Source organism: Drosophila miranda, chromosome 3 (genome assembly GCF_003369915.1).
Source record: "Drosophila miranda strain MSH22 chromosome 3, D.miranda_PacBio2.1, whole genome shotgun sequence".
Lineage (NCBI taxonomy): Eukaryota > Metazoa > Arthropoda > Insecta > Diptera > Drosophilidae > Drosophila > Drosophila miranda.
In genome coordinates, this window is record NC_046676.1 from 24,062,022 (window position 1) to 24,085,435 (window position 23,414).

General features: G+C 42.8%; 5 protein-coding genes and 8 non-coding genes across 27 annotated transcripts; 3 read left to right on the forward strand and 10 right to left on the reverse strand.

The window, feature by feature from the left end:
• Nucleotides 1-463: 463 nt before the first annotated feature.
• Nucleotides 464-550, reverse strand: LOC117188535. The gene has a single exon (XR_004472629.1). It is a non-coding gene; the product is annotated as a small nucleolar RNA Me28S-Gm1083 (small nucleolar RNA).
• Nucleotides 551-721: 171 nt separating this feature from the next.
• On the reverse strand, nt 722-811 carry LOC117188532. The gene has a single exon (XR_004472626.1). It is a non-coding gene; the product is annotated as a small nucleolar RNA Me28S-Gm1083 (small nucleolar RNA).
• Nucleotides 812-977: 166 nt separating this feature from the next.
• On the reverse strand, nt 978-1,067 carry LOC117188534. Its single transcript, XR_004472628.1, has one exon. It is a non-coding gene; the product is annotated as a small nucleolar RNA Me28S-Gm1083 (small nucleolar RNA).
• A 161-nt stretch (nt 1,068-1,228) lies between these two features.
• On the reverse strand, nt 1,229-1,320 carry LOC117188530. The gene has a single exon (XR_004472624.1). It is a non-coding gene; the product is annotated as a small nucleolar RNA Me28S-Gm1083 (small nucleolar RNA).
• Nucleotides 1,321-1,471: 151 nt separating this feature from the next.
• LOC117188528 lies at nt 1,472-1,561 on the reverse strand. The gene has a single exon (XR_004472622.1). It is a non-coding gene; the product is annotated as a small nucleolar RNA Me28S-Gm1083 (small nucleolar RNA).
• Nucleotides 1,562-1,714: 153 nt separating this feature from the next.
• Nucleotides 1,715-1,805, reverse strand: LOC117188529. The gene has a single exon (XR_004472623.1). It is a non-coding gene; the product is annotated as a small nucleolar RNA Me28S-Gm1083 (small nucleolar RNA).
• Nucleotides 1,806-1,976: 171 nt separating this feature from the next.
• On the reverse strand, nt 1,977-2,065 carry LOC117188531. Its single transcript, XR_004472625.1, has one exon. It is a non-coding gene; the product is annotated as a small nucleolar RNA Me28S-Gm1083 (small nucleolar RNA).
• A 153-nt stretch (nt 2,066-2,218) lies between these two features.
• Nucleotides 2,219-4,772, reverse strand: LOC117188225 (H/ACA ribonucleoprotein complex subunit 4). The gene is made up of 6 exons (XM_033391736.1): nt 4,672-4,772; nt 4,235-4,603; nt 3,909-4,160; nt 3,404-3,678; nt 2,721-3,146; nt 2,219-2,657 (listed from the first exon to the last, which is right to left on the reverse strand). The coding sequence occupies exons 1-6, from the start codon at nt 4,682-4,684 to the stop codon at nt 2,433-2,435; spliced, it is 1,560 nt and encodes a 519-aa protein (XP_033247627.1). The 5' UTR covers nt 4,685-4,772; the 3' UTR covers nt 2,219-2,432.
• Nucleotides 3,224-3,362, reverse strand: LOC117188524. Its single transcript, XR_004472618.1, has one exon. It is a non-coding gene; the product is annotated as a small nucleolar RNA snoR639/H1 (small nucleolar RNA).
• A 1,376-nt stretch (nt 4,773-6,148) lies between the features above and the next one.
• LOC108160368 (ras-like GTP-binding protein Rho1) lies at nt 6,149-10,390 on the forward strand. 2 transcript variants are annotated; one of them, XM_017294340.2, is made up of 5 exons: nt 6,149-6,329; nt 6,987-7,150; nt 8,287-8,436; nt 8,501-8,581; nt 8,640-10,390. In XM_017294340.2, exons 2-5 carry the CDS (start codon nt 6,995-6,997, stop codon nt 8,829-8,831), a joined length of 579 nt encoding a protein of 192 aa, XP_017149829.1. In that variant the 5' UTR covers nt 6,149-6,329; nt 6,987-6,994; the 3' UTR covers nt 8,832-10,390. The 2 variants fall into 2 exon arrangements, with proteins under 2 accessions (XP_017149829.1, XP_033246397.1); XM_033390506.1 differs by lacking the exon at nt 6,149-6,329 and adding an exon at nt 6,542-6,587.
• A 701-nt stretch (nt 10,391-11,091) lies between these two features.
• Nucleotides 11,092-13,867, reverse strand: LOC108160574 (GTP-binding protein Rit2). The gene is made up of 3 exons (XM_017294660.2): nt 13,505-13,867; nt 13,224-13,280; nt 11,092-13,147 (listed from the first exon to the last, which is right to left on the reverse strand). The coding sequence occupies exons 1-3, from the start codon at nt 13,722-13,724 to the stop codon at nt 12,636-12,638; spliced, it is 789 nt and encodes a 262-aa protein (XP_017150149.1). The 5' UTR covers nt 13,725-13,867; the 3' UTR covers nt 11,092-12,635.
• A 475-nt stretch (nt 13,868-14,342) lies between these two features.
• On the forward strand, nt 14,343-21,080 carry LOC108160291 (aspartyl/asparaginyl beta-hydroxylase). 14 transcript variants are annotated; one of them, XM_017294184.2, is made up of 16 exons: nt 14,344-14,554; nt 15,405-15,458; nt 15,655-15,840; nt 15,896-16,045; nt 16,100-16,168; nt 16,210-16,562; nt 16,626-16,742; nt 16,799-16,952; nt 17,159-17,236; nt 17,789-17,899; nt 18,065-18,502; nt 18,828-18,940; nt 19,375-19,615; nt 19,674-19,779; nt 19,844-20,569; nt 20,626-21,080. In XM_017294184.2, the coding sequence occupies exons 1-16, from the start codon at nt 14,503-14,505 to the stop codon at nt 20,774-20,776; spliced, it is 3,099 nt and encodes a 1,032-aa protein (XP_017149673.1). In that variant the 5' UTR covers nt 14,344-14,502; the 3' UTR covers nt 20,777-21,080. The 14 variants fall into 14 exon arrangements, 12 of the variants coding, with proteins under 12 accessions (XP_017149684.1, XP_017149673.1, XP_017149675.1 ...); XM_017294186.2 differs by having other exon boundaries at nt 16,225-16,562; XM_017294187.2 differs by having other exon boundaries at nt 16,228-16,562.
• A 33-nt stretch (nt 21,081-21,113) lies between these two features.
• LOC108158080 (esterase-6-like) lies at nt 21,114-23,257 on the forward strand. The gene is made up of 6 exons (XM_033390504.1): nt 21,114-21,399; nt 21,455-21,598; nt 21,657-21,810; nt 21,863-22,048; nt 22,104-22,956; nt 23,028-23,257. Exons 1-6 carry the CDS (start codon nt 21,202-21,204, stop codon nt 23,185-23,187), a joined length of 1,695 nt encoding a protein of 564 aa, XP_033246395.1. The 5' UTR covers nt 21,114-21,201; the 3' UTR covers nt 23,188-23,257.
• The last annotated feature ends 157 nt before the right edge of the window (nt 23,258-23,414 follow it).

Here is a 23,414-nt window from a genome sequence, read left to right on the forward strand (position 1 = left end):
CAAGTGGAATTTTATTCTGTGGGTTCATTTATTTTGAGTTTTTATTCATTTAATTTTATATTTATATACAGTCAACGAAAGATAAGTCGTCAAATAAATATCAGCTATAACAAGTGCTTTAGAAATGAAACAAACCTTTTGCGATTACGTTTCTACGTGGTGAGGCAGGCCACTGTAAATGAATAGAAAACGTGTCGGTTAGTTCTTTCTCAGGATAATCTTTATAAGCTTTTAGCATAGTTTTTATATTCAGTAGGACCTATTGGATTTTGTGTTGCGGTTATGTGAAAATCATGCCACATTATTCAGTTTTTTTTTAACATCATTTTAAAACAGAATCGGTTTTAAATGTATATAAATATTTACCTTGAACAATGTAGACAATCCGTACTTGAGCTGCAAAAGATAAGGAAGGAAAACTTTAGTCGATTGCAGAAAATATAAATGAATAATTAGTTATAACAAATTGAATTCAGTAAGACCAATCTCGCATTCAACAGGAGAAGTTTCATTTTTCAGATAGGGGCGAAAGTTTATAGCTCATCAGAGAGGGGAAAGTAGTGGACCTGTAAGTTCTGTATATTCACCTTTGAGTTGGGCCGATTTTGTATAATCATCCAATGTGAGTAGCAAAGATTGGGACACATCTGGAAGAACAAACAAACAACAAAAAAAAAAGTTCAGTATAGAATCCTACAATATGTTGTCTATTCTATTGCGATGATAAATTTCAGTAAGACCAATCTCGCATTCAACAGGAGAAGTTTCATTTTTCAGATAGGGGCGAAAGTTTATAGCTCATCAGAGAAGGGAAAGTAGTGGACCTGTAAATTCTGTATATTCACCTTTGAGTTGGGCCGATTTTGTATAATCATCCAATGTGAGTAGCAAAGATTGGGACACATCTGGAAGAACAAACAAACAAAAAAAATACGTTCAGTATAGAATCCTACAATATGTTGTCTATTCTATTGCGATGATAAATTTCAGTAAGACCAATCTCGCATTCAACAGGAGAAGTTTCATTTTTCAGATAGGGGCGAAAGTTTATAGCTCATCAGAGAGGGGAAAGTAGTGGACCTGTAAATTCTGTATATTCACCTTTAAGATGGGCTTATCTTGGGTAGTCATTCAGAGTGAGTAGCAAAGATTGGGAGACATCTGGAAGAATAATACAATAAATATTTTTATTATAGAATCCTGTAATATATTGTCTATTCTATAGCGATGGTAAATTTCAGTAAGACCAATCTCGCATTCAACAGGAGAAGTTTCATTTTTCAGATAGGGGCGAAAGTTTAATGCTCATCATAGGAAATACATTGCGTAGAATACAACAGATTATTTCTCTCACCTTATCTTGTGGGTGACAGAATCCAGATCCATCAACGGCTTTCCAGCGACTGCAAGAGATAAAAAGAAACGTTAGTTAGATTTGTTTATTTGCTAATAGAAGTTCAAAATGATAGAAATGTTTTTTTCAGTAAGACCAATCTCGCATTCAACAGGAGAAGTTTCATTTTTCAGATAGGGGCGAAAGTTTAATGCTCATCATAGGAAATACATTGCGTAGAATACAACAGATTATTTCTCTCACCTTATCTTGTGGGTGACAGAATCCAGATCCATCAACGGCTTTCCAGCGACTGCAAGAGATAAAAAGAAACGTTAGTTAGATTTGTTTATTTGCTAATAGAAGTTCAAAATGATAGAAATGTTTTTTTCAGTAAGACCAATCTCGCATTCAACAGGAGAAGTTTCATTTTTCAGATAGGGGCGAAAGTTTAATGCTCATCACAAGAATAATTACCAGAGAAGCACTCCAGAGAGGCACTCACGACACTCACCTTATAATTTTGCTGAAATTTAGTCTTACGTCGGGCCACTGGTTTCTCCAAGCTGGAAATAGTTGCAAAATTATATCCATCAGGAACATATTAGTGTCGGATATGGAACTCTCAAAATTGCTTGCTTGCTTATTCATTCAGTAAGACCAATCTCGCATTCAACAGGAGAAGTTTCATTTTTCAGATAGGGGCGAAAGTTTAATGCTCATCATAAGGCAGCAGCAAAAGCAGAATTTGACAGAACTTTTAATCAATTTCAAATTGAACTTACCTTTAGTTGGGTTTAATGTCTGGCTGCTCACTGAAAAGCTAAACAGAACTGAACTACTGGGAATATAATACAGACAATATTTAGATTCTGCTGGTATATGTACAATAAAATATATAAAATTTATTGCATTGCGAATGTCACCTAAATGCATCTGAAATTTGTTTGCATTTCTAAACATAAAAACACTTGTTTGTAAAGATAGACTCCTCTTTAAGCTTAACCACTAAGAAAATGTGTTGAAAATAATAATTAGATCTCTACAAAAAATCGTAGAGCTCTCTTAGAAAACCTAATCCTATAGGAACATACATATCCTATTCCTGAGCTTCTTCTCTTTCCCTATCCTTATCCTTCTTCTTCTTCTTTTTCTTCTCCTTCTCTACTGGCTCCACATCAGCCGTTGCCTCCTCCTCCGCCGCGGGGGCCTCTTCTTCGCCCTTGTGCTTCTTCTTCTTCTTCTTTTTGTCAGTTTTGGCAGAAGAATCTTCAGCTCCCGTTCCCTGTGCTGCCTCCTCGGTACTGGAGGTGCTCAGTTTGCGCTGAAAAGTATGTATTTGATAAGTGAAAAAAGTATAACATAGAAGGTAATGTATAATCCCCACCTTGGACGGTTCGTCCGAGCCATTGGAGTGGGTTTCTTTGACGGGTGTCTGTGGGGCCACTGCCGCCGCTGGCTTCTTGGCATTGTAGTCGACAAAGCCGGTGAGCCATTCTTTAGGCGTGTTCTCATTGGGCCTGCCAAACTTGTCCAATTTTCCGACAGCGATGAGTGCCTTCTTAGCGGAAGCCTTGGGACCCAATCCCCACTTACGCGGATATATATCGCGCTCCATTATCACACGCTTTATCTTGGCCACAACGCCATGATCACACGACGACATGGTGGCCGTGGTCATCAGAGCAATGGCCAGGCAAATGGCCTCACCCTTGGTTGTGCATATGACAATCTCCTGATCGATCTCAATGCCATCCTCATAGCGCAGGACACCAGGCAACATGATTTTGGCGCCATAGCACACAGCATTCACCTAAGAGAAGAGCAGCATCAGCATACAGATTTGCAAGTTGTGTCGAAGATGATTTCGAATTCGGTCGGGCTTGGAAGTGTAGTCTGAAATTTCTTTGTCGAGTGCGCAGGAAAGAGCGCTGCCCAACATACACACATCAGCACCTTTACTGTTCCCAATCAAAGTCACAGACGCTTATGGGGGATACGGGCGTCTGCCGGCTTAATATCATGGGGTCATGGGGAATCAAAAGTGTAGAAACACTGTTGAACACTTACCGAACTGTCCTTCATTATGATGCGCTTGTGGTTGACCAGCAGACCCTCCAACGGTTTTATCACACGACGCAGCATCGACTCGTCCTTGTGGTTCTCGTACAGCCACATGGCATCGAGGACGTCATGCATGGTTACCATGCCGTCGCCCTCCGATTGAATGCCCGAACGCACACGACGCAGTTCCAACATTTGACCGCCAACGCCCAGGACTAGACCCAGATGGACGCACATGGTACGGATGTAGGAGCCGGCCTCGCAACTAACCCAAAAAACACCTAAACGTGAGTAGGGGGCAGATATTGTGGTGTTGGGGCATTGGGAGGGGAGAGAAGATACAGAGATGTTTTAACTAATAACTGTGCATTTGCATGTATGGGCAAATACTGAGATTTTTTACTGTACTAGCCGAAGCATCCAGCACGTCCCTGCCATACAGATTCATTCAAGCAGCGACGCACAAGCTTCGAATCGAATAAAATTAAATACAAATAAAACGAAAACTTACCCATATTGCGACTCTCATCGTAGTCCAACAGCTTGCTGTCGTACACTGTACGCACTCGGAGCTGTCGCTTGACGGCCGAGATAAGCGGGGGACGCTGGAAGAGAGCACCGCGCAGCTTCTCCAAGCCCTGACGCACTTTGGCCACCGATTCAACAGCACCATGGAGCTTAAAAATAGCCACATACTCCTTGCCGGCACTCTGTTGCGACTTCACTAGACGCGTGGCGCGGTCGATGCAGACAATCAAGCAACCTGCCGAGCAGAGCACAACACATGTGCGTTGGTATTTGGAGGTTATGTTGAGGCGGCACATGCGTATCGCTTACCTGTAACCTTCGGATCCAAGGTTCCCGAATGTCCAGTCTTCTCTACCTTGAGAATCTTCTTAATCCAGGCCACCACCTCATGGGAGCTGGGATTGGACGGCTTATCCAGGTTGATGAAGCCCGTCTTCATGTACTCTTTGATGTCGCGGTTGAGGGGCGAGGAGCCATGTGCCAGGGGCGTATAGTGATTGGATCGAATATTTAGTTTGTCGAAGTTCTTCAAAAGCAACGGCCATTGCGATGTGTCCAGCTCGGCTATCTTCGACGAGGGTTTTATTTGAAAATTACCCTGCTTTTGCAGCGTGCCAATATCGTCGGCATCCACTGGCTCCTCCTTGATCTTCTTCCTTCGCTTCTCTTTGCGTACATCTGCAACGATTCGCAGCGATGCCTCTTGTAATCCTAGCACTAGGTTTAGTCATCACTTTGCTACTCACCACCATCAGCCATTTTTACTTATAAAAATTTTAAAACGCTTGTGCACGCGGTGCTTGGTGGAAGAAAAAGAAAAAAATGGACGATCCAAAGAACACGTGTTGCGATGAGTGTGGCCACTCAGAAATATACCGAAATATACGGTCTCATTTTCAAAATATACCGTACATATACTGACGAATTCAAGTTGTGTTATACATATTCCTCGTTTTTGATATTCCGTCGAATATTACTAGCTATATAGTACATTTAGCCATGCCCACTCAATTTTGTACGATTGATGAATCAATTCTATACGTGATTGGTCTATTCGAAATACTTGCATTTATTGGATTTTTATATAACATTGAAAATTAAATTAATAGATGACAAAAATACCATTTAGCACTAAAAAACACCACATGGGAGCGCGGCGAAAACCAGTTTCTACAGTATGACCCTCAGAACAGCACCGAAATATACGGTCTCATTTTCAAAATATACCGTACATATACTGACAAAGTCAAGTTGTGTTATACATATTCCTCGTTTTTGATATTCCGTCGAATATTACTAGCTATATAGAACATTTAGCCATGCCCACTCAATTTTGTACGATTGATGAATCAATTCTATACGTGATTGGTCTATTCGAAATACTTGCATTTATTGGATTTTTATATAACATTGAAAATTAAATTAATAGATGACAAAAATACCATTTAGCACTAAAAAACACCACATGGGAGCGCGGCGAAAACCAGTTTCTACAGTATGACCCTCAGAACAGCACCGAAATATACGGTCTCATTTTCAAAATATACCGTACATATACTGACAAAGTCAAGTTGTGTTATACATATTCCTCGTTTTTGATATTCCGTCGAATATTACTAGCTATGTAGTACATTTAGCCATGCCCACATAATTTCATACGATTGATGAATCAATTCTATACATGATTGCTTTATTCGAAATACTTGCATTTATTGGATTTCTATATAACATTGAAAATTAAATTAATAGATTGATGAAATTGACAAAAATACCATGGGAGCGCGGCGAAAACCAGTATTTCCACAGTATGACCCTCAGAACAGCACCAAAATATACCGTCTCATTTTAAAAATATACCGTAAATATACTGACGAATTCAAGTTATATTTTACATCTTCCTCGTTTTTTATCATCCGTCGAATATTACCAGCTATATAGATAATTTAGCCATGCCCACGTAACTGGCGTATTCTTAATACTTGTTTTTATTGGATTTCTATATACCGTTTAAAATGAAATTGACCATTATATACCGATATACAGTCGGTTCAATTTTGACCTGAAAAAATACCGAAAAGTTTTCAAAAATACCAAAAGCATATCGATATAAATATTCAGAAAAGTCAGACAGGGATGCAATTGTCACAGAGCCACCTGGCGAACATCATTGGCGATACTATCGCATAAATGCGACTCTGTGGTTGAAGGCGTTGGTTTGTCATCGGGGTTCATCGCGTTCATTGTCATTTTTCATGAGAAAAAAATCGTCGAGTTCAATTCGAAATTTTATAATTTAATACGAAACTATAAGGGCTAGACGCATAAGAATCAACCAGTTTGTGCCATTTTGTAAGCAAATTAAGTGTCGAATTCGTACTGAGTGTTGTAAAAATCATCATAAATTGTAAGTGAGAAAAGTTGAAAGAGCAGTGAAAAAATTCCACAGAGGCACACACACGCACACAGAAGCAGCTAGCGCAAAGGCAGAGACACACACAGCCAACAGCAATGCGAGTGGATGATGAGATGTTTTTGGAATAAAAGCAAAAGCAGCGGGCACGGGACGAGGAGTTTCTTTCAGTGGATTGGAGAAGGGAACGGGGCTGACGGGCACGGGCGGGCCCAAGCCCTATGACGCGACTACTTAGGACAAAACTCGAAAGTAATATGCACCAGGAGTATGGAACTCGATTAAAGCCAAACAATTATGAACTGAATCAAAATTTTCAACGCGGACATTGGTCAAAAAGAAAAGAACCCCCACTTTTGACTATTAGATCGTTGTTCCGTTCAGTCAAGAGCATGACTAAGTGTGTGTGTGAGAGAGACAGGGCGAAAGAGAGCGAGCGAACGTGTGTGTACTGTTGCGGTGTGTTGGAGTGCTGCTGGTGTGAGTGCCGTGCCGTCTGTGCGCCTGTGTGTGTCTTTTTCATTTTGATAATTTTGAACAGCTCGCGCAGTTTTCGCGAATAAATCAAATCAAACAGAACTCGGATTTCGACGAACAGAAGAACGTGCTGCCTAGTATTGCATCCACACTCTCTTCCTTTTGCCATTGCAGAACTTCCAATGACGACGATTCGCAAGAAATTGGTAATTGTCGGCGACGGTGCCTGCGGTAAAACTTGCCTTCTGATTGTCTTTAGCAAAGATCAATTCCCCGAGGTGTATGTACCCACTGTGTTTGAGAACTATGTGGCCGATATCGAAGTTGATAGTAAACAGGTAAGTTTTCTACAAGCCATGCTATACCACACCCTGTCCCCCTTCCCTTTGGCAGTGCCAATCATCTGATCTCGTTTTACGTGAGATTTGTGCATTCAGCAAATTCAAGTGCGCGTATCCTCCTTATTCTCCATTGTACTCACACATCTGTGCCTCTGCATCTGTGTGTATGTGTGCATTGTGTATTTTCTTTATTATTCGTATTTCTCCACCACCCACAACTCCCGCCCCACTTCCCAAATACGTTTCCTTTTGCGGGTCTTAAAAAAAAAAACCGTCGTGAGTCAATACTGGCACACATAGCCAGACTGAGAGAGAAGCACACACACAAACAAAGAGCAGTTGGCAGCACCAACACACACAATAAACAATCATGCAGCTCCCTTCCTTCCGTTTCTTGTTGCTCGTTTTCTTTATTTTGTATTTGACTTATACAAGTCCGTTTGCGCACATACAGTTTTGTGCGTTGCGACGACCCGATAGCCCCCTCCTCTGTTGCCCCCCGGACTACCGCAGCCTACCATACCCTAGCCTCTCTTTATCTCGTTCTCTTGCTGAGCACATTCTCCCTACCTGTGTGTTATGGAGCCAGCGCTCCCGCTCTCTCTCGCTCACTCGCATTTGTAATGAATCTTTTTGCGATTTTTTCTGGGGAGCCATTAAGTCATGATTTTGAGTTTTCGCTGTATTCCATTTCTAATATTTTCATTCGGTTTTCGGAATAAAAACGGAGAGTGTTTGTGCTGCGCAGTATATATGTATACATATGTATAGCTGGTTTCTGGGGTGTCGGAAGCATGGAAGACCTGTGTTTGGGTAACGTTTACATACCCATTCCGCACACACATTCGCACATGTGCACATATGTATGTACATATGCTGACGCTCGCGTCATTCTACTTTGATGTGATTAATACGTTCGGTATTTCCGCCGCCAAGTTCCTTAGCCCTGCTCTCCCTCGCTCAGTCGCTATCTCCAACTTGAAGTTGTTTCCTCTGCTCTTCCATATTCTCCCCATACGTCCCTCTGTCTGTAAAACCGTCTGATGAGCACCCATCTACACCGACATATGTATCTATTTATCTGCGATCGTCCTCTGTATCACCTACTAATGACATTGTTGCCATTATTTTAGGTGGAGCTGGCCTTGTGGGATACAGCCGGGCAGGAGGACTACGACAGACTACGACCGCTGAGCTATCCGGACACAGATGTAATACTGATGTGTTTCTCAGTGGATTCCCCCGATTCACTAGAAAATATTCCTGAAAAGTGGACCCCAGAGGTGAGTGATTGGCGTAGCCTTAAACCGTGACCAACAACTAATCTCTGAAATGCCATTCTCGCAGGTCAAACACTTTTGTCCAAATGTTCCAATCATTTTGGTAGGAAATAAGAAAGATTTGCGAAATGATCCCAACACAATTCGGGTAAGTCTCTCTCATTCCTTTAGAGGGTAATCTAATTAAATTTATGTACCTCCTGAAGGATCTCGCAAAAATGAAGCAGGAGCCTGTTAAGCCGCAGGAGGGACGCGCCATGGCCGAGAAGATAAATGCCTTTGCCTATTTGGAATGCTCGGCCAAGTCCAAGGAGGGTGTCCGGGAGGTGTTTGAGACGGCAACCAGGGCTGCGTTGCAGGTTAAAAAGAGGAAGAAGACCAGATGCCTTTTGCTCTAAAAGAGCAACTAACAAATGAAAATCTTTAACCATAATACAACAAAAACAGCAACAACAACACACATAAACACCACACCCTCTTTCACCACACACCCACACACACAACACACACCTTTTAAAAAAAGAAAAAACGACAGCAACAAACAACAACAAAAACAACATCGGTTGGAGGATGGATCATCAGGAGAACGCCAGCAACTAACGCAGCAAATCGTAGTGAACCCGGGGTAGAGTGTGTCCCATGCGGATTTGATTTTATATACAGTTTAGTGTAGTTATAAACCGAAGTAAATCCACAGTAATAACGATGGCATTATTAATTGTATATCCCAAGGGCAGCAGACCGACCAATCCAGTCGAGCGGCTACAATCCAGAAATATATATCGATATATGTATACATATTCAAGTTGCATCCGTTTCTGTTCACCCCCTATCCTGCCCTGTTCTTTGATGCTTTTTGTGACCTTGTTGCCTTGAGTGCAGACCCGCCTGCTTGTGCGAGGGTGTGGCAAGTTGAATCAGTTGGAAATGTCCTGTCAGACGCGATAATATGATCTATTATGTTCCCTTTTCACAAAAACTACTTTATCAAGTGACACAGAAACCGCCAATAAACGATGAAAGCGTAACTACACTACAAGCAAACACACACAGAAAAGATACAAGATACTTTCAACACAAACGATTAATGTTTATTATTTGACTAAAACGTAAGCCACAAATGAGATGCATTCAGTTTTCGGGAGTGGGTTGAGTCCCAGGAATATGGAATCAGAGCGAAAAGTTTTTAATATTTGTATTTTGCATTAAAACAAATTGAAAAAAATATAAACAAAAAAAACGATGCAACAAGCTACCAAACTAAATGTATGAGGAGGATTTTATAATTTTATAAAATGCCAGTACCACATATATATATATATATATTAATATATATACATACATCTAAATATACAGTGCATATATGTGTGTATGTCTCTTTTTGTATTTTGTACCGTCAATCGTGTAATTTCTCACACAGAAAATGTTTAAACAAAAGAACACTCAAGGGAAAAGTGCCGTTTTCTACAGCAACAACAGAAAAAAGCAACCGCAAAGGAATAAATCTGAATATTTTCTATATAAGTGTAACTACGCTACTATTTTCTACAGTTACTATTACACAATTTACTAAATTTATAAATAAAGAAAACAAAAATAAATACAAAGAAACAAAAAAAAAACTAAGATCGAAAACCAGAGTCGAAAGTAAATTTGTGCATTCAAAGTTTTGCTTCCTATACAATAAAAAAACACACATTTACCAGATTACCAAAATTAGATTTATATAAATTCCATATATGAACATTTAAAACGAAATGATAACTAAAACCAAACAAGCATATTATTTATACATTTTTTTTCAAATTGACCAGAGATTACGAAAATCGAATCCGACGTTTGGTGTCTTTTGTTGTTAATTTAAAGAGCAAAAATATGAAAAAAAAAATTATGTGAAACGTGTCAGAGGAAAGAGAAAATGAGGATTATTAAAATAATAAAGAATTTTTCGAGAGTCTATTGTGCATTTTGCATAATATTCCTTACAACAAATTAGAAAAATAATGAAAATCATAAAAAAAAATTTGAAGAAAACAAAATGGAAATGAATAATTAAAGGTAAAAATATTTTACTAATATACATACATATATTACATATATAAAAAATAAATAAAAAATGAAAAACGATACAAAAATCAAATCATATTTTGAGTTTTATTGAAGATCGCTCAGGTGGTACGTATAGACGGCCTCCAGCTAAACTTGCAATTATGGATTAAATGAGAATGTTCGAATTCTCCAAAACTCTTTTGGTTGGGAATGTAAATTTCGTGAAATTCCAGTGAAAGTCGTACTTTTAACGGGGGGTTCCAAAAATCTTTATTTCTTTTTGTTCATATTTTATTTTTCCATTGTGCATTAGTATTCCATTTTTGTTTACATTTTAAATGTATATAACATTATGAATAAAAATGGGGTTTTGGTTTCTCATTTGTTTGGGCATTACAATCCAAAATTACTCGCAACGCTCCTGGAATATGTCGGCCGTTTTCGAAACGACCAGAGCTACGACAGAACGATGGTGTTACATACAAACTCGTATGTAGGTATAGTTTCTAGGATGTTGGGGGAAAGCGTACAAGGCTGGCTTTTTCTTTAGATTAACCCGCATTCCATGACGCGCTTATCGCTTGTGAAGTTGGCTATTGTTGTGTTTTGTTTTTTTTTTTTTGTTGTTGGCGGGTTTACACAAATTAGTCATCGAATCGTTTCATGAGGGGATTTGTAATAACAATATATATGTAGTTATGGAGTAGTTCCAACGTTCAACTGCTTAAGTGGGTTTCATAACAAATGTTGGAGTAATTAAAGCCGTTTAAAACTGTTGTTTGTGTAGTGTAGTGTTTTCTGTAGTAGTGATGATAGTTAATAATATTAACATGTATGAGAGGAACTCATGGTGAACGCTTAGAGAACGTGATGTGTTGCGTAGAGGAGTTGTTTTGTGTGTAAAAAGTAATTAACAAATGTGTTAAACTAATAATAAATAAACTTAGAAGTAAACACGTGTCCTTAACAATAAACATATAAACAATAAACATTTCTCAAACTTAAACAACAAATGCAATCGGCTGTCTTGGGCTTAAATTACATACATACATTATCTCTCTGTATATTTAGGTGTATATCATATATGTATATATATATATATATATATATCATTATCAATTTGGATTGGATTTGGATTTCAACAAAGCTCCAGGTCAAACACACATTCTGAAATGTTCCCGCGTTTTACATTCTTATATCGTAGATCGATCGATTTATATATATATATATATCTGTATATATGAATTAGTATACATTAAATTCAACATTTATTCGATTAGTTAAATGTGTGCTTGTGTGTGTCGCGTGTCCTGCTGGGGTAATACATGCATTACATAAGTTCAAAAATCCACCATCAATACTTTCTCTGCCAATATCCATCCACTTCCCTGACAGTAACGCTTGGCATTCACACTCACTTGTGTTGTGCTTTGTGTGTCCTTTGCTAGGATGCAGATCTCTCAGGTGTGTCACGATTTGTTATAAGATTATTGATTTTGGTTTTGGTTTCGCGTTGCTCTGCTTCGGCCGGTCTCAGCCTCAGATTGAAGCTTCAGATTGCTTCAGCTTGAATTTAAATGCATGTCTACTTTTTGCTGCTTTTGCCAATTGCCAGCCAATCTGTCACGCCTGCTTCTATTCTACCTCACCTCGCCTTAGGAATCAACGTTATTTGTTTTATTTTGACTACATAAAACATATGTACGTGCATTGTTAATATGTATCATTTTGGATCGGTGCTTAAAAATATTGATATATTCTATCGTCTACCTCCGCTCGCTGCGCCTATCTTTGCTTGTCTGGCCAACAACAAATACGTTAAATAGTTTGTAACAAATAATAAATAAACGACTGACCGACCATCCCTCTTCCTCTCCACGGTGGCCATAACAATAATTATGTAGTTTCTTCTATCTCTCGATTGGTAAATTCTTGTGGTTTTGCCTCTGCCTTTGGAAACTTCGATCAATTACAAATAATCGTAGATATATATAGGATCCTCGGATTGGTTGTGCTATATACAATCCGTGTATATAGCGACACATAGAAAGAAAAGGTTACTCGCATTGGTTAATATTGCACTGATTCAAAGAAATTGTTAACGCGCGCGCACTCTTCTGGCTCCAGCTCCAGCTAAAGCTTTATCCCCCAGTCTAGTTCAAGTTGCGTCGACGACGGAATACCAAGGCGAATATGGAGCGTATGCGCCACCAGCGGCTGCGGTGGCGCGTGTGGATTTTCTCCGAGCTGCTGTCGGTGCCCTTCTGCTGCTCCTTGCGACGGATCTCTCGGACGAGTGTGTAGAACGCCTCGTCGATGTAGTGGCGTAGTGCCGCGGACGTCTCAAAGAACGGACAGCCAAACTGATTCGCCAGATTTTTGCCCTCCTCGGTGGTGACGCGACGCTGAGATTCCAGATCCACCTTGTTGGCAATCAGCACCAGCGGTATCTCTTCGGACAAACGCACCCGGGTAATCAGTTTGCGGTACTCCGATGCCTCCTGGAAGCTGTGGCGGTCGGTGACTGAGTAGCAGATGATGAAACCTTCCCCACAGCGCATGTATTGGTCCCGCATGGCCGTGAACTCGACCTGGCCGGCAGTATCGAGTATATCGAGCAGGGCGGCCTCGTTGTCGATGACCGCCTGTTGCTGGTACGAGTCCTCTGCGGCAACGAGTCGGCAGCATTTAAGGATTAGTCAAACGAGTTCAAGTCTATCGGGATGCTGCAGCACACTCACCAATGGTCGGGTCGTGGTAGTCCAAGAAGCTGTGGCTCACGAACTGCAGGGTAACAGCTGATGTTCGAGTGCGCAGGGTTCAGCCGAACGCCCGAACGAAGGCGCCGAGACAGACGGATTGGGGGTGGTCGGGGCGATGGTGCGTGTGGCGTGTGGAGGGTGGGCAGTGATGGGGGACGGACAAAACAAAGCGTAAAAGAAATTGAGATAATTTATTGATTTTTCGCAACCACAATCAAAATGCGCAGTGATAACTTTGCAGAGCCTGGTAGCCAACTTACCCGACTTTCCGACACCGCCATCCCCAAGGATGACTATCTTGTACACCCGGAGGCCACCTCGCATGTTCTGGGGCGGTGCTGGGGCTTGTTTTACGCTGCCATTGTCCATGCGATTGTTGGCTGCTATGTGCATGGAGTCCGTGTCGCCCCCACTGGTGCAGGACTTTAGTTTGCTCGACCTTTTCAAAGCTGAACAGCCAATGGACATGTCGCCGGCCATTACTTTTACTCCCTACCCCTGGGGGCCCTTGATCTTATACGTTTTTCAACAACACGGCCCGCCACAACCCAGTTAGAACTCACTAAAACCAATTTCTGTATTTATTTTCTTGTTTTTTTTTTTGGGGCTCGGGTTCAGTGTGATTTATCCATAAAATATACCGTCAGTCCGAAGAAATATACCGAAATATACCCAAAATGCCGATGAAAAATTCGAGCTAACCCATTCAACCCCCTCTGTTTAAGCCGGTGAACAACTGCTGTTTGTTGTGTATGCAGTCACATTTCTTTATTTGTTGAACACAGTGGAATAATAATGATATTTATGGGCAAATCAATGAATATTACACTTGCTTGGTGTTTGCTACTGGGGTTTCTTAAGCCGCTAGCCTGGCCGTATTTGAATAATTGTTTACCGCCTCCAACACAGAGCTGCCACCCAGTTCGACTGTGCTCGGGACTTGAAGGACCAAAACAATAAGTTGGCTCAAATGTACTTTTTAACCACCAAGTTTAGTTTAAATTGCAATTTACTATTGCAATATATATTTTCCCATCCACAGGACGTCTGGCAACGTCGAAACGCAACGGCGCACATTTTATAAATAATTTCCAACGACGACGAGCTGCTCGCATTTCGTTACGTACAGCGATCGTGTTCGGGAACGCTGCCAGCCCGGTCTTTGTGGCCGCCGACGACACCTATAGACATCTGGACACAAAACAACATACGTTTCCCCCCCATCATATTGGCATAAATTTAGTGTCAGGCCAGGAAAATGTCGGGGGATGTGCAGCCGCGAAAGCGCAAGGATAAGCGCAGAAAACGCGGTAAGTTCTCCATCACTCCTTTCCCTGTCATCAGTGACGAACGGTGAAATGCAGTGACCGTTAGATTGTGTAAAATTCCCTGCGGCCGCCGCTAAGAGCGTAGCAAGCAGTTCATTTCTTTTATTAGCAAAATAATATTGTCGAGTGCCTTTAAAAATAACTTTGCCCTATTATATAAAATTATACATCTCGCCTGTTTCTGTCGCTATGCGTGTGCCGATCCACTATAGAAAAATATGTATGTATGTATATGTATTGGACATATGCGGGGGTCTATGTGTGGCTTTTATGACTCGTAGAAAGAAAAAGGGCATTGAACATTTCGGGTTGGTTAGCTTAGATTTTAATTTGAAATTATTTGGGGAGACTGCTCTGTCTTTTATCTTGTATCTTTCACTCTGTCCGAGCTATCCCGGGTCTTATCTCACGGCTTATCTATAAAGACTAACAACTGGGGGAGGCTAAGAAATCACCTCGACCATAATTCATGATTCCAACGCTGTTAATGCGCTGCACAAAGACACGGAACGACACTTCCCGTTTCGTCTGTGGCCATTACACCCACAGAAGATTCTCTTTTTGGACAGGCAGTGCAACAAAAACACCGAAATTATATGTAAAGCAATTTAATTTTATTTGGCCATCTGCCCAAGAGCATGACTGGCGGGTTCTTTGTTTATTATTGCACATATTTAGGCATAAACAAATCCCTCTCTTATCGCATTGTAATACCGGTGTCACACAAGTGGGGGAAATTCTGCGGGTACAATAATCCAGGATGGAAGCTGTTTTCGGGGTAGTACATTCTAAATGGCTTTGGCATTCATTGTAACTAACTATTTGTGTTTAGATGATCGCAAATCTGACGGCGATGTGACTGTTCTGCGTCAGTCCAGCTTCCAAGGTAGCCAAAGCCCCTCCGTCCCATATCCCATATCCACATCCGTCGTCCTACCCTCTCCAACCCCCTAAATGGTTTTCTGTTACTAAATCAACCGCTTGTCTATCCCCACGCTGTCTGAAGGTGCATTTAATTAAACAATTTGTAATCACATGTGTTTATTATTCACTACCATGCAATCGCACACACGAACTCACAGATGACGACGAGTCTTCCCATGGCGTCCACATTACGAAGATGGGAAACGACGATGTACACTTGCACGTGCATCACGAGCACGACACCGGTGGCAATTGGTGTGCCAAGATCATATTCTTCTCTCTGATGGCAGTTCTCTTGGGCCTCGTGGGCCTAATCATCTTGGAGAATCGTGGCCTTGAAGATAGTAAGTCCAGAAACCACTAAATGATACTTGTTTGGGTAATGAAAATATATTTTAGTGGACACTCCGTTATCTGAGTCACGCTTCTCAAACTATTTTAATGGTTTGGTCGACGAGCATCGAAGGGAGCATGATGCCCATGACGTAAACAAACCTTCTGGAGAGGCTTTGGATGAGCATGATGATCATGACGATCACGATGAAGAAGGTAGGCCGAACACACTAATGCATAACTCTCTTTTTAAAGCTTTTTCTCTTTTAGAAGAACCCCTTTCGGAGGAAATAGAAGAGGAAGAAGAGGATGATGATCATGACGATCACGAAGAAGAAGGTAGGCCAAGCATTACATAATGCATAAATATATTTTTAAAGCTGTTTCTCTTTTAGAAGAACCTATTTCGGAGGAAATAGAAGAAGAAGACACAGAGCAAGAGCAAGAAGAAGATGAAGAAGAGGTGGAGCAGGAGGAGCAGGAGCAGGAAGAAGACGACGAAGAGGAGGATAACAATGCTGGCGAAAACATCACCGACGAAGATCCAGAAGATGACGATGAAGACGAAGACAATGTTGAAGAGGCCACTGTTGAGGCTACCACAGAGGCCACCGCAGAAGCCACCACTGAGTACGATGTAGAGGAACCCGAAGAAGACGAACCCGAGGACGATGCCGAAGATGAAGTGGCAGAATCGCAGGAGCCAGCTCCTTCTACAGCCAAATTGGATGAGGTAGAGTCTAAGTTTTGTTTAAATATTGAACACTTAGATAACTATCTGTCTGCCATCTTGCAGGAAGATGAGGAGGACAACGATGAGGCTGACGAGGAGGAGATCGAAGAGCCTGTTCAATCGAAAGCACAAAGGGTCCCTGCCACAACTAAATATGCCAAAGTTGATAAATATGATGAGGTGAAAGAAAGCAATTTCTTTGAAAATAAGTTTAATATTCGATACACGATCTGCAGGACAAATACAATGATGACGACTTTGAGTCCCTCGATGAGGAACCCGAAGATCTGGTGCGGCGAGTGAGAAGACCCGACCTTGACGAAAGCGAGGAGCAGAAACAAGACGATGATGAGGAAGAACCGAAAGAGGGCTCTTCCTGGTTAGCATCGCGTAAGTTGAGTCCCTTTCTGAGGCGATACCTAGTGGAACAGTGAACGGATGTCCCTAAGGCCCTAGAACGTTAAGAACTGACAGACCATCTCTTGCTCCACCTTATTACAAACACGCACACACAAACCACAGAAAAAATATTGTACAAGAAAGTGCAAAACAAATCTTGTTTGTTCTCTGATACTAAAACCTGAATCATTTTACAGTTGCCGTTAAATTTGGCGTTGGCGTTGCACTTGCCTTAGTTTCACGTCTTGTATTGATCAGGAAAAGTCCGAATACAAGTGAGTCTTCAATGCTTGACCTACTCCTCCATTGCTCTCTGCTCTGTGATCTGTGATCTCTGCCAAAGCACGCCAAAATCAATGTTACTGCATCTCTCTATCTGGCTGTCTGCTTGAGGACTGTATGTTCGGACAGTTTGTAACCAAAGCGACGCTTTCCTTTCTAACCCACCAAAAGCCATTGGCAACAACACTCTCAATGTCTCCAATTCGATTTGTGACGTATTAACAGAACTAAAACAAAGTCTCGGCTCTCGATTTCTCTCTTTTCGATTTTCAAAATATACAAATTTCTTTTATTTTAAACGAAATACGTTGAGAAATCGGGGCCAGAGCTAACCTTTTGCACTTTCTTTATTATTTATGATTATGATTTTTTTTAATTTTGTAATTTTGTAATTTTGTAAATTTATTGTAGTTACAGCTTTGTTTAACTATTTCCACCAATGTATGTATGTATGGAAATTGCTGTATGGCTTTGTTGTTGCCCGTCTAGTAATAGTTTAATCCGCATTATGTTGACCAAAAATATATCCCGTGATGAATGTGTAGCCGAAGACGAGCCGCCCCCACCGGAGGCGATCATGAGGCGCCGCCTGACGATTGCCACGGACGAGGATCAGATACCAGACGACCTGGAGGAAATTCCGCTGCTGGACGATGGTTGGAGAGCTCATTTATATCCCAATTCAGAACTTCGGATTATCGAAGATGCTTCGAAATCATTTCTAGCTGCAGCTGGAAGTGATCTTGAAGTCTTTAGTTAGGATCCAAAATGTATCCATTAATATTAATTTGTATAATATCACATTCCTTCACAAAAACAAGAATATTCCGAGGAGGAAATCGAAATCGAGGAGGAAATCGAAGTGGAGATCAGCGACATCGAAGAAGAGGATGCCGGTGATGGTGATGTGGCATTGTCGGCCAGCTATGTGCCCGAGACCTTTGAGCAGATGAGCTCTATGTACAAGTCATCGCCAGAACCATCAGATGAAACGAAGAACAAGGAGCCAGAGGAGACAAACGAACCAATAAAGCCTTCGGTCTTCAGTGATCTTTATGTGGAATACGAGGACGGGGCTATTGAGGATTACGAACACGATGGAGAGACAGACGAGGAGGACGAGATATCCGATGAGGAAGAGGACGAGATATCCGACGTGGATGATGCCGATCTAATGAGCAGACTGGAGGCCAAGTACGGCCGTCTGCCGGTTAAGGAGTACGAAAGCGATCCGGACTCCGACGATCCAACCTGGACACGTAATTACTAAATGTACAATTCACACAGTATCGCCTCCGTCTCTCGATGTCCTCCACTGCATTGACTTATCCGACATACTCTCGTATTGTTTAAGACTCTAAAATAATCTCAGTCATGGCCATAAGCTACACTCTACTTTAAGACACACCATCTGATCCATAACCGATCGTAAGTGAAGAACTTCTCCTACTCCTACTATCAATAGAAACGCCTCACTAACACTTCATATGTATAAGGTGGAGCTCTGTCTAGGCCCTAACCGTTCAAAGAACTTTTCATTGCACTGTATAAACATCAAATCCAATCAATCTTTAACCCAACCAGAAATCAAACCCAAGGATCCTACCACAGATGCTCCGGCTTCGGTTCCGGTTCCGGCCGCAGATGATTCGTTTCAACAGGAGCTGCGTCAGGCCAATGCCGAAATGATCCGGGAGGTAGGTCACAGATTTGAAGACTTCGTGCCAAGGAATAACCCAAGGAATCTCTCGATATATCTCTAGCTCAACAATCATTAAATCACACAAAACCAAACTCATTTCATAGCTTTAGTTTCATGTTTGCTTTGCTAGTCACTAGATCTATAAACTGTTTAGCTTTATAAGATCCAAAACGTAAGATTTGGCTTGTTGGAAACCCTCTTGTCAAAGCTTTTCAATTGGGCGCAACCAATGGCGGCCTCCTCCAGCCAGACACACCCACTGGAGGGGGCCTCCTCGATGGGATGTCCCCCTGAAGTCCTCTGAAAATTGTGTTTCCTCTTCTAATGAGCTTCATTATTTTTGTACTAATTGCATGTTCTGTAAACCCTATCTAACCCGTCTTTGTGTGCGTTTTGGCTGACGAACCGCGAACTAATCCCCGCCCAAAGAACTATGCCCAAGCCCTGCGCTCGTTTAACACGCTCATCCAATACTATGCCGACGAGCCCTTGGCCCATCTGGCCCGTGCCCACTTTTTGGAGCGCCTGGCAGAGAGGGAGCGCAGCAACCAGCGACTGTTGGAGGCCATTGATTCCTACAAACGATATCTGGCCTTTGGCGAGCTGGTGGCCAGCGATGGAGAGTTTCATTCTGCTGGAGAACGCTGCATCGAGCATTTGCGATTCATGGGTGAGTTTTGGAGATGCTGTTCTTCTTGAAAAATCTTCTCATGATGTCTCTGCTCCAGGTTATCATCACCAAACAGTGGCCATTCACGAGCTGCTCATCGAGCGTTTGCCTGCTGATCCGCGACTGCGCAATCAACTCTCTTTCACCCACCTAACGGCCAATAAGTAGGTGAGCTAAGGTTCAAGCCCAAATCCTATTGCGGCTCTAATCTGACAAGATTGCTTGCAGCATGCGCCAGGTGAAGCTTGTGGCAGCTGAAACCTTGAAGCTCTGGCCAGCAGATCCAGTGGCACAGCTCCACTTCGGCCTGGCCCTCAAGCAGCTCCATGGAGACTACGTTCAGGCGCTGTCCTACTTGCAGAATGCCATAGAGTCAAAGGCAGATGGCACACAGGAGGCTTACTTCTACCTCGCCCTGGGAGAAACGCTCCAACGTTTGTCCAGACAGCCAGAGGCTGTGGAAGTGCACAGACAGGGCGTGGCTAGGGGATTCTTCGTCAGCGTCTATCAGAGATCGCTCTACAATGAGCCCAAGCTGAGAGCTCAACCCTTTTGGCAACCCTCGGAGACGGGCTACAACTCGCAGTTAAGGAAACTACAGCACAACTGGATAGCCATCCGTGAGGAGGCCTTGGCCCTCCTCAGCCATCGCGGCTACTTCGAAGATGAAACGGAGAATCTGCGCCACATGGGCATCTGGCAGCAGTTCGAGCTCTTCGCGAAGGGGCAGCTTATTAGGAAGAACTGCCAACGGGCTCCCATCACCTGCAGTCTGCTGAAAGAGTTCCCCGAATCCAGCGGCTGTCGACGGGGACAGGTGAAGTTCAGTGTGATGCAGGCAGAGACGCATGTGTGGCCGCATTGTGGTCCCACCAATTGCCGCTTGAGAGCGCATCTCACGCTGGTGGCTCCAGAGCCAGAGCGAACCTCACTTCGAGTGGCAGAGCAGGAAAGGTTAGTGGAAATGGAAGCTTTTCACCATCAAAATCTCATTTGATTTTACCTTTTAGAACCTGGCGCGAAGGCGAACTAATCATCTTTGATGACAGCTTCGAGCACGAGGTCTGGCACAATGGCACTCGCCCTCGGCTGGTCCTCATCCTGGACATGTGGCATCCAGATCTAACTGCCTCACAGCGTCGCAGTCTGACAGCTATCTGAGATCAATATCGAGCGTCTTATTAGATTTACAAATGGTTACGGTTCCTAGGCTTCCCGTATAGACAATTTCCGCCCCTTTTGTTCATTGTTAGTTGAATTCATTCACTAGTTATAGAGTCATTACACTCAAGTACTAAAGTAATTGTATCTCTTAATTGTTAAGCTCAGTTGAATGCGTGTTTAGGCCATAGGAAAATGCACTCTTGATATGTATTTTACATACGATCTGCTTTGGTGGGCAGCGACTGTTTGCCTTTTGTACTTTAAATACAGAATCAATACAATGTTTTTTAAGATTTGAAAATAGCTGGAATTATCTTTTGGGAAGCTTGGCGACATGAGATTGAGATTATTGTACCCTAGAGTGTTCGGTTAAGTTTTTCTATAAAAGGGAGCCGCACTGGCTGCCCGTACATGAAACTAAAATGCGCCTGCTCTGGTCTGGAGCTCTACTGACTCTAGCTTTCTGCTGGCTTTCGGTTACCGGCGATTCTTTAGATGTGTGTCTGAAGGATCTGGGCTGCCTCAGGGGCACACATATGCCAGGATATCAGGGCGAGGTTTTCGAGGCCTTCATGGGAATACCATTCGCCCAGCCTCCTGTGGATTCCCTCCGACTCAGGGTAAGTTCAGGACAGTCCTTTTATAATTTTAGCATAATAATGTATACCAATCTAGAACCCAGTTCCTGCCATTGCCTGGGAGGGCATCTTTGATGCAGGAACAGCCAAGGACAGTTGCCTGCAGAGGAACTACTTTGTCGAGAAATGGCCAGTTTCGGGCGTAGAAGATTGCCTTTATCTGAATGTCTACAGGCCAAAAGTTACGTTTGATGTGCAACGGAAAGGCAGATTTAAACTAACTTTCATTCCTTTCATAGAGACGCGATAGAAATCCCTTTCCCGTCATGGTCTATATCCATTCTGGGGCTTACCTCAGCGGTTCTGCCCATCCGGCTGCCAGTGGTCCCGAATATTTGATGGATACGGAGCAGGTGATCATGGTCAGCGTACCTTATCGCCTGGGCCCATTAGGTGAGCTCTGAGGAAGGAATTGTCAACAGTTTGAAGAGAGGATCTCTTGCAGGATTCCTGAGCACTGGCGATACAAATATGCCGGGAAATTTCGCTTTAAAGGATCAGCGCCTGGCCATGAAATGGGTGCAGCAGCACATCGGCGACTTTGGAGGGGATCCCCAGCTGGTGACGATCTTTGGCCACAGTGCGGGAGGGATGTCGGCCCAATATCACATGCTCAGCCCCAGCTCAAAGGGTGGGCTTTACTGTACAATCATTTGACACTCGATTAACTCTTTTCTTCTTTATAGGACTCTTTCAACGGGCCATGTCCTTGGATGGCACCATTCTATCACCATTATTGAAGATAAACAGGGATCCTCTGGCCCAGGCGATGCAAATTGCTGATGTGACAGGCATCGAAAATGTGGAGACCTTGAGCACCAAGGACCTAGCCCAAGCTCTACGAGAGCTGGATCCCATTAAGCTGCTCACCGCGGTAGATTCCCTAAAAGTCTGGGAAAACTTTCCCTTCATCAGCAATACACCAGTCGTCGAGCCGGTTGGATGTCCGGAAGCCTTCTTCACCGAGGATCCGGTGCAGGCTCACCTTGAGGGACGCATCAATCAGGTCCCCTGGCTGCTGGGCATCAATTCGAGGTCCGGAGAGGGTTCTCTTGCCCTTCTACACGTCTTCGACAATCAAAACCTGCGGACGGAGCTCAACGAGCGCTTCTTGGAGCGTTTTTCACAAATTTTGCATTTGCCTGACGGCACATCGCCTCAGGTTGTGCGGGAAATCTTAGACGCCTATGGATTCGAGGGAGAGACCATTAGCAACGATACACTCGTGCCGCTGGCCGAGATCTCGGGCGACTTTGGGTTTTACTATCCGCTCTACGAGTCGGCCTCCACGTATGCGAGCTACGCCAATCTTCAGGAGAATCCGCTTTCCTTATACATTTTCGAGTACCGTGGTTTGCGCACCCTCTCGCCGCTGTTTAGTGGTTCATCGGTGGAGTATGGAGTCGGTACTGCCCACATGGACGATGCCTTGCACGCCATACGGTTTCCGGCTATTGTCGAGGACTATCCCAAGGATTCGGAGGATGCTGAGGTCATTAAACGAGTGACCTCATTGATGGTGGACTTTGCCAAAAACGGGTGAGGTTTTATTCCATTTTCTATGAAAGAGCTTCTAAGCTATATGATATATTTGCTGTTCCCTGATTTAGGATCTTCCACAGTGGCACATCCTGCAAAGCTTCGGATTTCACGGATCATGAGATGTGCAGCTATGTCCATTTTGGTGGCACCATTGGCAACTACAAGGAAGACATACTGAAGGATGTCCAACTGCTAGCCTATCCAATATGGAAAAGGTTGTTTTTCTGAGAATCCATTTCGAGATCCGACTGTATTCTAGTGTTAATTTTGTTATACTATTAAAACGAATGTCTCTTAATATCTGGAACTGGAACGAGAATTTTGTAATTAAAGAGAAGTGTCTCTCATCTGTTACACAATAAAGAAATTAACTGTAACTCAATATCAGTGGTTATTGTAAATGGAGCTGAAGGTCACAGTGCACATAAAAGGCCAACTTTCCCGCTGGAGAGGAG

Coding starts and splice junctions, on each gene's coding strand:
- LOC108160368 (XM_033390506.1), top strand. CDS start 6,557: ATGACGCGACTACTTAGGACAAAACTCGAAA. Junction 7,151..8,286: donor TCGAAGTTGATAGTAAACAG/GTAAGTTTTCTA, acceptor CCATTATTTTAG/GTGGAGCTGGCCTTGTGGGA. Junction 8,437..8,500: donor CTGAAAAGTGGACCCCAGAG/GTGAGTGATTGG, acceptor CCATTCTCGCAG/GTCAAACACTTTTGTCCAAA.
- LOC108160291 (XM_017294184.2), top strand. CDS start 14,503: ATGTCGGGGGATGTGCAGCCGCGAAAGCGCAAGGATAAGCGCAGAAAA. Junction 16,169..16,209: donor TGACGATCACGAAGAAGAAG/GTAGGCCAAGCA, acceptor ATATTTTTAAAG/CTGTTTCTCTTTTAGAAGAA. Junction 18,503..18,827: donor CGACGATCCAACCTGGACAC/GTAATTACTAAA, acceptor TAACCCAACCAG/AAATCAAACCCAAGGATCCT.
- LOC117188225 (XM_033391736.1), bottom strand. Junction 3,679..3,908: donor CGATGAGAGTCGCAATATGG/GTAAGTTTTCGT, acceptor ACTCACGTTTAG/GTGTTTTTTGGGTTAGTTGC. Junction 2,658..2,720: donor GCTCGGACGAACCGTCCAAG/GTGGGGATTATA, acceptor CATACTTTTCAG/CGCAAACTGAGCACCTCCAG.
- LOC108160574 (XM_017294660.2), bottom strand. CDS start 13,724: ATGGCCGGCGACATGTCCATTGGCTGTTCAGCTTTGAAAAGGTCGAGC. Junction 13,281..13,504: donor TGGCGGTGTCGGAAAGTCGG/GTAAGTTGGCTA, acceptor CTCGAACATCAG/CTGTTACCCTGCAGTTCGTG. Junction 13,148..13,223: donor CTACCACGACCCGACCATTG/GTGAGTGTGCTG, acceptor TCGTTGCCGCAG/AGGACTCGTACCAGCAACAG.
- LOC108158080 (XM_033390504.1), top strand. CDS start 21,202: ATGCGCCTGCTCTGGTCTGGAGCTCTACTGACTCTAGCTTTCTGCTGG. Junction 21,599..21,656: donor TGAATGTCTACAGGCCAAAA/GTTACGTTTGAT, acceptor TTCCTTTCATAG/AGACGCGATAGAAATCCCTT. Junction 21,811..21,862: donor TTATCGCCTGGGCCCATTAG/GTGAGCTCTGAG, acceptor GATCTCTTGCAG/GATTCCTGAGCACTGGCGAT.